Source organism: Mustela erminea, chromosome 10 (assembly GCF_009829155.1).
Source record: "Mustela erminea isolate mMusErm1 chromosome 10, mMusErm1.Pri, whole genome shotgun sequence".
NCBI classification, from domain to species: domain Eukaryota; kingdom Metazoa; phylum Chordata; class Mammalia; order Carnivora; family Mustelidae; genus Mustela; species Mustela erminea.
The window spans coordinates 58023855-58037774 of NC_045623.1; the positions used below are offsets into that span (position 1 = coordinate 58023855).

Genomic DNA, 13920 nt, shown 5'->3' on the forward strand with positions numbered 1-13920 from the left:
ATAGTTTGACTATTGTGGACATTGCTGCTATAAACATTTGGGAGCACGTGTCCCTTCAGATCATTACGTTTGTATCTTTAGGGTAAATAACAAGTAGTGCAACTGCTGGGTCATAGGGCAGCTCTATTTTCAGCTTTTTGAGGAATCTCCATGCTGTTTTCCAGAGTGGTTGCACCAACTTGCATTCCCACCAAGAGTGTAGGAGGGTTCCCCTTTCTCCGCATCCTCGCCAGCATCTGTTATTTCCTGACTTGTTAATTTGAGCCATTCTGACTGGTGTGAGGTGGTATCTCATTGTGGTTTTGATTTGTATCTCCCGGATGCCGAGTGACGTGGAGCACTTTTTCATGTGTCTGTTGGCCATCTGGATGTCTTCTTTGCAGAAATGTCTGTTCATGTCTTCTGCCCATTTCTTGAGGGGATTATTTGTTCTTTGGGTGTTGAGTTGGATAAGTTCTTTATAGATTTTTGGATACTAGCCCTTTATCTGATATGTCATTTGTGAGTATCTTCTCCCATTCTCTCAGTTGTCTTTCAGTTTCATTGACTGTATTCTTTCTTGTGCAAAAGCTTTTGATCTTGATGAAGTTCAAATAGTTCATTTTTGCCCTTGCTTCCCTTGCTTTTGGCAATGTTTCTAGGAAGAAGTTGCTGTGGCTGAGGTCAAAGAGGTTGCTGCCTGTGTTTTTCTCAAAATTTTGGTGGATTCCTGTATCACACTGAGGTCTTTCATCCATTTTGAGGCTATTTTTGTGTGTGGGGTAAGGAAATGTCCCAGTTACATTTTTCTGCATGTGGCTGTCCAATTTTCCCAACAACACTTGTTGAAGAGACTGTCTTTTTTCCATTGGACATTCCTTCCTGCTTTGTAGAAGATTAGTTGACCATAGAGTTGAGGGTCTATTTCTGGGCTCTCTATTCTGTTCCATTGATCCATGTGTCTTTTTTTGTACCAGTACCATACTGTCTTGATGATGACAGCTTTGTAATAGAGATTGAAGTCTGGAATTGTAATACCACCAACTTTGGCTTTCTTGTTCAATATTCCTTTGGCTATTCGAGGTCTTTTCTGGTTCTATATAAATTTTAGGATTATTTGTTCCATTTCTTTGAAAAAAATGGAAGGGATTTTGATAAGGATTGCATTAAATGTGTAGATAGGTTTAGGTAGTATAGATATTTTCACAATATTTGTTCTTCCAATCCATAAGCATGGAACATTTTTCCATTTCTTTGTGTCTTCCTCAATTTCTTTCATGAGTACTTTATAGTTTTCTGAGTATAGATTCTTTGCCTCTTTGGTTAGGTTTATTCCTAGGTATCTTATGGTTTTGGGTGCAACTGTAAATGGGACTGACTCCTTAATTTCTCTTTGTTCTGTCTTGCTGTTGCTGTATAGAAATGCAACTGATTTCTGTGCATTGATTTTATATCCTGACACTTTACTGAATTCCTGTACAAGTTCTAACAGTTTTGGAGCCCACACCCACTTTTTTAAAGGCTAAGTAACCCTAACATGTATTTATATATCATTTTCCTATTATATAAATGATAATTATTTCCATAATTTATATTTTAATATCTTATGTTATTAATATGTATATTCATAGCATCAAAATACATATAAAATTGGAAGTTTAGAAATAGGGGAAAAATCTGCATAATTCTATCATCCTAGTTTGATTCTTTGTAATCCTTCCTAAGATGGGTCTTACATAAAAATTTACTTTTTATATTCTAATTAACATTATTTTATTGTTATTATTATTATTTAATGTTAATCTAAAATATTTGCTACTGAAAAATAAGAACAAAGTTAGAGAACTTATATGTCCCAATTTAAAAATTCACTTCAAAGCTACATAATCAACAGTGTGATAGTGGCATAAAGACAAATATATAGACCAATGGAATACATAGATAGCCCAGAAATAAACTCTTACATGCATGATCAGTAGTTTGCAACAAAGATTCTAAGACCAGAGGCACCTGAGTAGCTCAGTTGGGTAAGCCCCCGACTCTTGGTTTTGGCTCAGGTCATGGTCTTGGGATCCTGAGATCTAGCCCGGTGTCAGGCTCCATGCTTTGCTCAGAGTCTGCTTGTCCCACTCCCTTCCCCTTTACCTCCCCCTCACTTACCCGCATGCTCTGTCTCAAAAATAAAATCTTTTTTTTTTAAGATTTTGTTTATTTATTTGTCAGAAAGAGAGAGAGAGAGTACAAAGCAGACAGAGTGGCAGGCAGAGGTAGAGAGAGAAGCAAGCTCCCTGCTGAGCAAGAAGCCCAACATGGGACTTGATCCCAGGACTCTGGGATCATGGCCTGAGCCGAAGGCAGTGGCTTAACCAGGTGTCCCAAATAAATAAAATCTTAAGGAAAAAAAAAAAAAAAAAGATGTTCAGACCATTCAATGGGAGAAAGGATAATCTGGCCAACAAATGAAGCCGGGAAACCTGGATATCCAAATGCAAAACAGTTAATTTGAATTCCTTACACCATTAACAAAAATTAACACAAAATGGATCAAAGACCTAAATGTAAGTACTAAAGCTATAAAATTCTAAGAAGAAAACATAGTAGAAAAGCTTCATGGCATTGGATTTGGCAACTCTTGGATATGACACCAAAACGATGTGCTATGACTATAGAAAGGGCAGCCATTTTTGCTGCACAGAAGGCAAAGGAGTAAGCTTTGTGGATGTAGGGCTGGTAGAAGGGATGGGTGAAGAGTGCTATATTACTTTTTTTTTAATGGATTTTTTTTTTCAATTTGAATCACATGGGATTTTTAAAAATTTTATTTTATTTTTTCAGTGTTCCAAGAGCTTACTTAGTACTATAATCTGTGATAATTACCCACTTATGTCAACCGGGATCATGTGACCAATCTTTTTATGAGCTAAAGGAATGGTGGGTAGCAAAGCCCACATAGAGGGAATACTCTATCAGAAGCTCTGAGGTAAGAGTGTGCCTGGTGTTAGAAGAACAGCAATGTGACTAGAATGGCTAGAATGAGCTAGGATAATGAAGGAAATGAAGCAGGAGATGAAGACAGGGAGGAACCAGGACAAAATTGGGTAGAGTAAGGGTTCCTGGGGTGCTGATAATATTCTATTTTTTAACTTACATAGTGGTTACATTGATTCCCTTAAGTCCATATTTAATTTCAATATGAAAATTGAGTACCTACACTTAAAATCTATTCATATTTCAGTATAGATATGTGCCATCTCTAAGGCACTAATTTTTATTATTAAACAAAAGATATGTATATTAAAAACAGAGCTTGAAGAAAATGTATCAACACAGTGAAAAAGCAGCCCACAGAATGAGAGAAAATATCTGCAATCATACACCTGAAAATGGATTAATACCCAGAATATATTAAAAACTCTTATAACACAACAAAACCCCAAAAAACTCGATTAAAAAATGGTCACAAGACTTGAATACACATTTCTCTGAAGAAGATAACAGATGGCTAATAAGCACATGAAAAGATGCTCAACATATCATTAGGGAAATGCAAATCAGACCACAATGAGCTACCACTTCATACCAAATAGGATAGCTATTAAAAAAAAAAAAAAAAGAAACCCAAACCAGAAAATAATAAGTGCTGATAAAGATGTGGAGAAATTGGAAATCTTGTTCGTTGCTGGTAGGAATGTAAAATATGAAGCCATTGTGGAAAAGATTGTCAGTTTCCCCAAAAATTAAACATGAAATTACTACATGACCCAGCAATTCCATTTGTGGATGTGTATCAAACAGATATTTGTACAACCGTCTTCATAGCAGCATTATTCTCAAGAGCTGAATGGTGAAAAGAATCCAAATGTCTACTGATGAATGAATGGATAAACAAAATGTGGAATGCACATACAATGGAATATTCTTCAGCCTTAAAAGGGAATAAAATTCTAACATATGCTGCACATGGATAAACCATGAAGACATTATGCTATGTGAAGTAAGCCAGACACAAACGGACAAATAATTGTATGATTCTAATTATATGAGGTATCCAGATTAGTTAAATTCAGAGACAGAAAGTAGAACAGTATTTGCCAAGAGTGGAAAGAGGAGGAAATGGGGAGTTATTGTTTTATAGGTAAAGAGATTCAGCTGGGGATGATGAAAAAGTTCTAGATATGGATAGTAGTGATGGTTGCATAACAATGTGAACGTACTTACTGCACAGAATTATACACTTAAAAATGGTTAAAATGGTAAATTTTATGTTATGTATATTTTGCCATAATGAGAAAAAACATTTTGCTAAGTAATAGTTTTTTTTTAATTTGACTAGTTCTATAATTAATCCATTGAATTGGAATACCATTACTTATTTCTAAAATGTTGGATATCGAGGTATTTTCTAATTTCTCATCAGTATAAATAATAATAAAATGAAGGCTCTTTGTCTAAATGCTTTTCCTTTCATGAATAATAGCCTTCAAAAGAACTCCTAGGCCAAAAGTATGCACACTTTTAAGGCTAATGACATGTGTTACTATATTGCTTTGTAAAACAGTGATCCAATTTTACAATACCACCAACAATGTATAGTGTAATAATTCTGCCACTACCATAACTTGGTCAGTAGTGTTATCATTTAAAAAAAAACTGGATGGTGGGGGGCAACTGGGTGTCTCAGTCAGTTAAGCATTTGACTCCTGTTTTGGGCTTAGGTCATGATCTCAGGGGTCCTGGGATGGAGCATGGCATCGGGCTGCATGCTCAGTGGGGAGTCTGCAGGAGATTCTCTCTCCGTCTCCTTCTATACCTCTCTCAGGTCATGCTGTATCTCAAAATAATAAATAAATAAATAAATAATCTTAAAAAAAAAAAACTGGGTGATGGTGGGGAATGTTTTCTTAAGCAAGGTGTGGGTCCATAAAATATTCATTATAGTATTCCACATATTTTTGTATACGGTATTATATCAATTTTGTGTCAATTTGTATTTATGCAATAAAATGATATTATAAAGTGGTATTATACCAACTTTTGCATTAATTTGAAGTTCTCTGATTACTAGCAAGATTGGACTTTTCCTGATATGCTTATTATCTTTGTCTCCTTTTGTGTCAACTGCCTATTCACCTCTATTTTCATAGGTCTATTACAGACTTGGTATTTTTGTTACATATTTTAATAAATTATTTTGACTGTTTAGATGTTGACTGCCCTTTGTAAGCTTTGATGTATGTATTTTCTCTGTTTCATTTTATTTTAGTTTTCGTTACTTTTCAACTTATGTAAGTTTTCCATTTTTATACTCATCTTTTCTTTGGAGATTTCTTCTTAAACTGAATTTTAAGAAATTACTATTACTGCTGAGCTGTTACTCAAGCTTCCAATCAGTCATTAATCACAAGCACCGCTACACCTTTGGGGTATAAAAGATATGTGTATTTTTAATTCTGAAAAATTAAAATGTGACCTTAAATTATTAGAATTCATCTTTGTAAGTATATTGCCTGTGACAGAAACGAGTCATTATATATGATGTTTCAACAACATCCCTATGAGGCAGTAAGGGGTAGATATAAATTAGTCATTTTAATAAACAGAGAAATTAAGGTACCCAGAGGTTATATAGAATCTGAATTTTACAAGGAGTTTGTAGAAATATTAGGTCTACAGCCTAAGAATTTTGGATCAATGCTTCTACCATTAGATCATATTTCCAAAACAAAATATACTCTGGGTACTAAATTCAAAATTTTTTATGACTCAATGAGGCTCAAACAGGGGCATGAGCCAAAAGTTCAAGTTCCACTATTAATGGTGAGTAAGAGTATATACAGATTTTCATTTAGCCCCCCTGTAAATCCCTTGGATGGGAATATATCAAGGACTAATAACAGATGCTGACATTCTTCAAAGCCAATTGGGCAAGGTATAATTAACATGACCCTGGAAGATGACAATTGTTACACAGAAGAAAGGAAAGATATACTCACACAGTATTTAGACAAGTTACCATTTGAGAGTTTGAATTAAGATTCTGACATCAAATAGAAAACATGATTTCCTTTCAAATCAATTTTGACTATAGCATTATCAAATGGAATTAGATCTAAAATATTTTGTGAATATGTTTATAGTCACCCATATAGAATGGTAAGGGATACTAGTTTAGAATTATAAAATATTTAAGGTAGAAGTATAAAAAGCAATCCATTCCAGACTTCTCTTTCATTGAGGAAAGTCTGAAAAATAAAGAAATGTATTTGTCACAATTCTCCTTGATCGCAGAACCAGAGATGGACCTAGGTAGGTCTCCTTTGTCTCTCTCCAAACTACCAACTATATTCAAAATTCTGTTCTTTTTCCTCACTTAAATATCTGGCATGATTTTTTCAAAATCTGGTATTTAAAGAAAGCTCATGTTGAAAGAAAAATCTATTATGCAATTACTAATAAAGTATGAGAAAGCATTATTACTTGGAATTACCCATATATTACAGTGTTAAGATAAAATTAGGGGCACCTGGGTGGCTCAGTTGGTTAAGCATCTGCCTTTGGCTCAGGTCATGATCCCCAGTTCCTGGCATCAAGCCCTGCATGGGGCTCCCTAATCATCAGAGAGTCTGCTTTTCCCTTTACTCCTCCCTCTCCCCCGCTCATGCTCTTTATCTCTCTCTCTGTCCCTCAAATAAATAAATAAATAAAATACTTTTTAAAAAAGGATAAACAATTATTTGGGTTCCTTATTGAAAAATGCAGATTTTGGGCACCTGGGTGGCTCAGTCGTTAAGCATCTGCTTTTGACTCAGGTCATGATCCCAGGGTTCTGGGATGGAGTCCCGTCAGGCTCCCTGCTCAGTGGGGAGCCTGCTTCTCCCTCTACCCTACCCCCTGCTTGTAATCTCTCTCTCTCAAATAAATCAATAAAATCTTAAAAAGAAATGCAGATTTTAGTGGCTGGAAAATTTGTATTTAATTATGGGTGTTGCAGCCTCCTCCTCCATAGTTCATAAAGTGTTTAAACAAACTAAAAATAGAGGTGTACCTCGGAGATAATGCTGGTTTGGTTCCAGGCCACCACAATAAAATGAGTATCATAATAAAGCAAGTCAAACAAATTTTTTGGTTTCCCAGTGCATAGAAAAGTTAGTTATGTTTACACTATACTATTGTTTATTAAGTGTGCAATTTTAGACATAATTAGCATTATGTCTAAAAAACAATGTACACACCTTAATTATAAGCTACTTTATTGCTAAAAAATACTAACCATCATTTAAACTTTCAGCAAGTCATAATCACTGATCACAGATAATTATAACAAATATAATAATAATGAAAAGTTTAAAATACTGAGAATTACGAAAATGGGACATAGAGACATAGTGAGCAAATGCTGTTGAAAAAATGGCATCAATAGACTTGCTTGATATAGGATTGCCACAAAACTTCAGTTAAAAAAAAAAAAATGCAGGGGTGGGGGTGCCTGGGTGGCTCAGTGGGTTAAGGCCTTTGGCTTGGGTCATGATCCCAGGGTCCTGGGATCGAGCCCCACATCGGGCTCTCCGCTCAGCAGGGAGCCTGCTTCCTACTCTCTCTCTGCCTGCCTGTCTACTTGTGATCGCTCTGTCAAATAAATAAATAAAATCTTTAAAAAACAAAAAAATGCAGGGGTAGCCTGACTGGCTCAGAGGAGTGTGTAACTCTAAATCTTCGGGTTGTGAATTTGAGTCTCATGTTCGATATAAAGATTACTTAAATGAATGAATAAAAACTTAAAAAGAATGCACTATCTGTGAGGCACAATAAAATGAATCAAAATAAAACGAGGTAAGCCCATATTGCACTTTGCCTGGTAAGCTGGTAGTGACCATAGGATGTGACATTTGGGAAACTCAAAGATGGAAGAATTTTTCCATGTGCTTATTGTACTTTCAGGGGGCAGTGCCATGGGCTGATAGGAGATGCCTTTAGCTGGGGAGTGAGTTAAGCATTATCATTGGAGGTCTTTCCTAAATTCCAATTTTAGAAAAAGTACAGGAAGGGAATTTATAAGTTTCCTTGGAAAAACAGCCAACCTAGATTTTACAATACATGGTTAAGAAGGCTGGAAAATGATGGAACAATAGCTATTATAAACAGAGAGACAAATGCCACATTATTTATATCAAACAAACTTCAATGTAATAATCAGATTATTTTTAATACTAAATAATGACATTAGTAAGGAGAATTTGTAGCTCTCCTGTTAAAAGGAAGCATTCAAATTCAAATTCTTAAGATCTGCCAGAGTTATTTTTTAAAAAGAGCTTATTTAATCTAAATTTCTTTTAAAACAAATAGACTTCCAGGGGCACCTGAGTGGCTCAGTGGGTTAAGCCTCTGCCTGCGGCTCAGGTCATGATCTCAGGGTGGGATCAAGCCCTGAATTGGACTCTCTGCTGGGCAGGGAGCTTGCTTCCTCCCCTCTCTCTCTGCCTGCCTCTCTGCCTACTTGTGATCTCTGCCTGTCAAACAAATAAGTAAAATCTTAAAAAATAAACAAACAAACAAAAATACAAATAGACTTCCAATCACACAAAGCTCTAGAACCTAGATGAAAATGCTATTAATTAAAAGAAAAAAGTATGGGGTGCCTGGGTGGCTCAGTGGGTTAAGCCTCTGCCTTCGGCTCAGGTCATGGTCTCAGGGTCCTGGGACCGAGCGCCGCATCGGGCTCCCTGCTCAGCAGGGAGCCTGCTTCCCTTCCTCTCTCTCTCTCTCTCTCTCTCTCTCTCTCTGCCTGCCTCTCTGCCTACTTGTGATCTCTGTCAAATAAATAAATAAGATCTTAAAAAAAAAAAAGTATGGATAAAGTGGCTAGCTCATTCAAATAAATCAATTTGAGAGGATTATAGATTAAGTTGACAGTTTGAGTATTATAAGAAAAATGGAAGGAGGTTAAGTTTTTAGAAAAAGTTTTAGAATAACAGTGTAAGAAATTCTGGTGATACAGTTTTTAACAATACAAAGCAGAAATAAAATAGTAGCTTGTAATTCTTACACAGGGCATAAGGTGGTGCTATATTCTACCAATTCAGGTAAATTCAAGTAAAAGGAAAAAGAACTGAATTTATTTGTCATATACAAATTTTACTTATTTTCATTCACAATGTATAAGGAAATGCTGAAAAGAAGCACAAATTAAAATTGGTTACTTGAAAATTCTACTTATCAAAAGACTTAAATGTATCAGTAAAGTGATATTTCTTGGAACACTATAGAGAATACAATTTGTTTTGACATACAATTTTATATTATTATTAAAGTTTTAGGTGAGGTAGAATTACTAAGCAGTAGATCTAGCATAGACTTAGATTGCTATCTAACTGACAAGCTGAATCGATCATCATTTTGAAAATATGAGGAATTTAATTATTTGGAGCCTTCATAAAAATTTAGACAACCCCTTCTACTTTAGAATGTTTGTATTTGAATTGTTATATAGACATATATAAAACAAATGTTATATAACATATCATACCCAATATATGCATATGTTATATAACATATGTGTTTTATACAATACACATAAATATTTAAAACACATTCTATGAGTCTGGATGTAGGAAGTATTGCATCTCTAGAGTTTACAACTCATGGTTTGGGCTTTCTCTAATTCTAGTCAAGTCTGGCAATCAAAGCTATTCCTCTCTCAAAGAAAAATTCCTAACATTCCTTGCATATGACAAAACCTAAATGAGCAGGATTCAGGATTAAATACAAAATAGTGATAAAGTACCTACACGTGATCTATCGAAAGGGTCTTATTTTGCTCCTGTAATTCATGTCCTTTACCAATTGTATGAATTTGTAGTTTAACGTATCATTCATGGATACCCTATTTCAACAATTTTCTAACTTCTGAAAAGACCTTCCTCTGTCCCAATTCCATATTCCTCCACTACACATGAAACTGAGGCACCCAGTGCACTGGAGTGTCTCATTGTGTCTGCCTTTGCCTGGGGTCATGATCCCAGGGTCTTGGGATTGAGCCCTGCATCGGGCTCCCTGCTCCATGGGAAGCCAGCTTCTCCCTCTCCCACTCCTCCTGCTTATGTTCCCTCTCTCAATGTGTCTCTCTCTGTCAAATAAATAAAATCCTTTTTAAAAAGAAAGAAATTAAGGTACCCAAACTTGTTTAAATAGATCTTAAGTATTTGAAGAGAAAATTAATTTAACAGTTTTTCTAATAACTTAATTTATCGATCTTAGTTAAAACAAATCACACTTATGCTAAGCAAAATAAGTCAATCAGAGAAAGACAATTATAGGATTTCACTCGTGTTGAATTTAAGAAACAAAACAGAGAAGCATAGGGGAAGGAAGGGAAAAATAAAACAAGATGAAATCAGAGAGGGAGACAAAGCTTAACAGACTCTTAATCATAGGAAGCAAACTGAGGATTGCTGGGGCAGGGGCAGGGGTAGGGTTAGGGGGATGGGTAAGAGGGTGACAGACATTAAAGGAGGGCATGGGATGTAATGAGAACTAGGTGTTATGTAAGACTGATGAATCAATGAACTCTACCTCGGAAGCTAATAATACACTATATGTTAGCTGAATTTAAATTAAAAAATAAATTTTAAAAATTTTAACTGAAAAAAATAAATCACACAGTAACTATATTTATAATGAGTACTTCTCAGAAAATACTTATAAAATTCATGAAATTTACTTTAAAATTTCAAAGTAAAATGCAAACAACTGAATCCTGCTAAATAGAAGAATCTTTAAAATTCACAGATTAAAAGAAAATCATTTCAGCTCATCTAAGAAATATCAGATAGTAAACAATAGTGAGAAGTATTAACAACAGAAATAGGATATAAAAAGTCAGATAAGGGGCATGTGTGTAGCTCAGTCGGTTAAGCGTCTGCTTCAGGCTCAGGGAGTGATCCCAGGATCCTGGGATTGAGCCCCACATTAGGTTCCCTGCTTAGTGGGGAGCCTGCTTTCCCTCTCCCATTACCCCTGCCTGTGCTCTCTGTCAAATAAACACATAAAATCTTAAAAAAAAAAAATTAAAAGCTGGGTAAATAATATGAAGACTATGAAATATTTCCAAAACACATTAAATCTTACATGAAAGCCACAGAATTTAAAAGTTGACAGTACGCCATTTTCTTCTTCTTTTTTTTTTTTTTAAGATTTTATTTATTTATTTGAGAGAGCACAAATCAGGGCCAGAGACAGAGGGAGAGGGAGAAGCAGAATCCCCAGTGAGCAGGAAGCCTGACTCAGAGTGTGATCCCAGCACCCTGAGATCATGACTTGAGCTGAAGACAGACGCTTAACCGACTGAGACACCTAGGTGCCCCTGCCATCTGCTTTTAATCATTAATTTTTCCAGTATCTTTTACTCAATTTCTCCTTGTCATCAGCACCATTCCCTTCTCTTGATGTCTTAGATGCAAAATATAAGTTGTCTTTTGTTACACGATCACTATGGCCTATAGACGGACTATGGGGTTATCTGTTAGATCTGTTCCTTCTTTATTTTTTTCAGGTACTAACCTAAGCCTACCTGTTGTCACTTTATATCTGGATATCTCTATCAGCCTTTCAGATAGTCTCCCTAAATTGAGGCTTCCATACATAACCTACAACAGTAACATAAGTTCTCTTTCTTTCTTTCTTTCTTTTAAAGATTTAATTTACTTATTTGAGAGAGAGAGTAAGCGGGAAAGAGTGCACATGAGCAGGGACAGAGGGAAAAGGAGAAGCAGACTCTCCTGCTAAGCACAGACCCTGACCTTGGGCTTGATCCCAAGGATCCCAGGATCATGACCTGAGTCAAAGGCAGACGGTTAACCTACTGAGCCACCCAGGTGCTCCAGCAGCTTGAGTTCTTAAACTATACTTTTATCATGTCATTCCTATATAAATACCTACAGTCATATCTTAGTTCTATAATATTAGTAACAGTATTATCTAAGTGATTACTATGTTCCTGGCACCATGCTAAATGCTTAATACATGTGAGATCATTTAAATCTTTCAAAAATACACTAAATATAATTATTCTCAATTTATAGATAAGGAAACTGAGACTCAGAAGAGCTGCTGACTAACTTAACAAGTGACAAAGCTAAAATTCAAGCATAGGCCTGTCTCTATTCAAAGCCCTTAATCAGTATCTAAACCAGAGCATGTCACAGTGTTACCACTCAATAAATATTTGTTAAATAAATGAGTGAATAAATGAAATACTATGCTGTACTACCTTGGTATAATATTAATAGACAAGTAAATTTTTCATTTTTTAATATAATACCCATTTTTTACACTAAGCAAAATAGCTGGCATATATTACCTTTTGAATGAATATTTGAGTTAGGCTACATTAAGAAATTGTATTAGTTAAAACAAAAAGAAATTATATTGGTAAGAGCCCCATTAACAGGAGCATGACACTGAGAAAAAGTCTTATTATGGTTTTAATATAATCCATATTAATATTTCTCTATATTGGTTAAAATTATTTATAGTTTTGAATTAGGTAAACCACAATCACTTAACTAAGTTAATTTTATGAGCATTTAATTTAGTTAAAAATACAGGAAGCTTCCACTGGTAGAATATAATATTGCTGGAGCACTAAATATTGTGTGTGAACATGTTGGACATGCACACCAAATTGCTTAGGGTGTAGAGATTCCTAAACAGTCTGGACAAAATTCCTTGGAGATAATGTTTTAAAATTTTAATATAGAACAAATGTCACTCTCTAGCAATTTAAAGATATAAGGGACTTCAGAGTTCAATAACAAATACAGAGTTGTTATTTGAAACAAAAATGTAGCCCTTGAGAACAATCAGTTCAGTTTTCTAACAGCAGTTATAGTATGTGGTCATAACCATTTTTCCCCCTTTTACAGAGGTCTCTAGGTACACATTTTTAATGTATCCTAGCAGTTTCCAGTTAATGTTTTATATTTCTGTAGCTATTATTTTCTGTTGAAAGAAAACTAGTAAAGGTTGAGTCTAAAAAGGGAAAACAAAGAAAGAAGATCAATATTAACACTCGACAAATATTGACTTAGCAAAGTGACTTTGTTGTCTTTCTCTCACAGGAATTGATATTGAATGAATGATTTATTTATAAGAAATACCTATGGAAAATATTTGTTAAGCAAAATTTAAAAATTGCTTGGCAAAGTAGATATATATAGTTTTATAAATATATATATATAGCTATATATAAATATAAGTTATATATATAGCTTAATATACGTTGCTTGGCAAAGTATATATATATATAATCAATTCTTCAAAAACTTGAAAAGTCACCTCTTTCAAACTAAATACCTTTTAATAATATTCTTATTCATCATTTTTACTTTAAAATTACTAAAACTGGCCTATAGGTAGAAATGCTGTAATCCACAGAAAAATCTCAGAAAATTACTTCACAAATTTCACTGGTTCTCTGTAGACATCGAATAATTATATATACACTTATTGTCAATATTTTTTTCAGAAAAATTCTTACCTATTAATTTATTAAGATACTATACCTTTGGGGCACCTGAGTGGCTTAGTTGGCTGGGTGACTTCGGCTCAGGTCATGAGCTCAGGCTCCTGGGATCCAACCCCACGTCACAGAGTTCCCTGCTCAGCAGGCAGTCTGTTGTCCCTCTGCCTCTCTCCCCCACTCATGCTCTCTCTCAAATAAATAAATAAAATCTTAAAATGTAAATAAATAATATAAAATATAATACCTTTATTGAGTTTGGCTCAGTTAACTTTGAATTTCGGTTACTATTAGCACCCATGATAATTGTGAAGGAAACAGATGTTTTGAACTTTCTAGTTGTTGCCATTAAAGAACTCCTGGTATCACCTGTAACAAGTAATAGTCTCACATCATGAAAAGTTATCAATACTAAGTCTATTTCT

At 34.8% G+C, this 13920-nt stretch overlaps 1 protein-coding gene across 2 annotated transcripts in view; it reads right to left on the reverse strand.

The window, feature by feature from the left end:
- EFCAB7 (EF-hand calcium binding domain 7) overlaps positions 1–13920 on the reverse strand; it is a 49013-nt gene that overhangs the window by 26597 nt on the left and 8496 nt on the right. For both annotated transcript variants that reach the window (XM_032361464.1, XM_032361465.1), the window contains exon 6: positions 13743–13864. In XM_032361464.1, coding sequence (XP_032217355.1) covers positions 13743–13864 — 122 coding nt within the window. The remainder of the gene's footprint in view (positions 1–13742; positions 13865–13920) is intronic.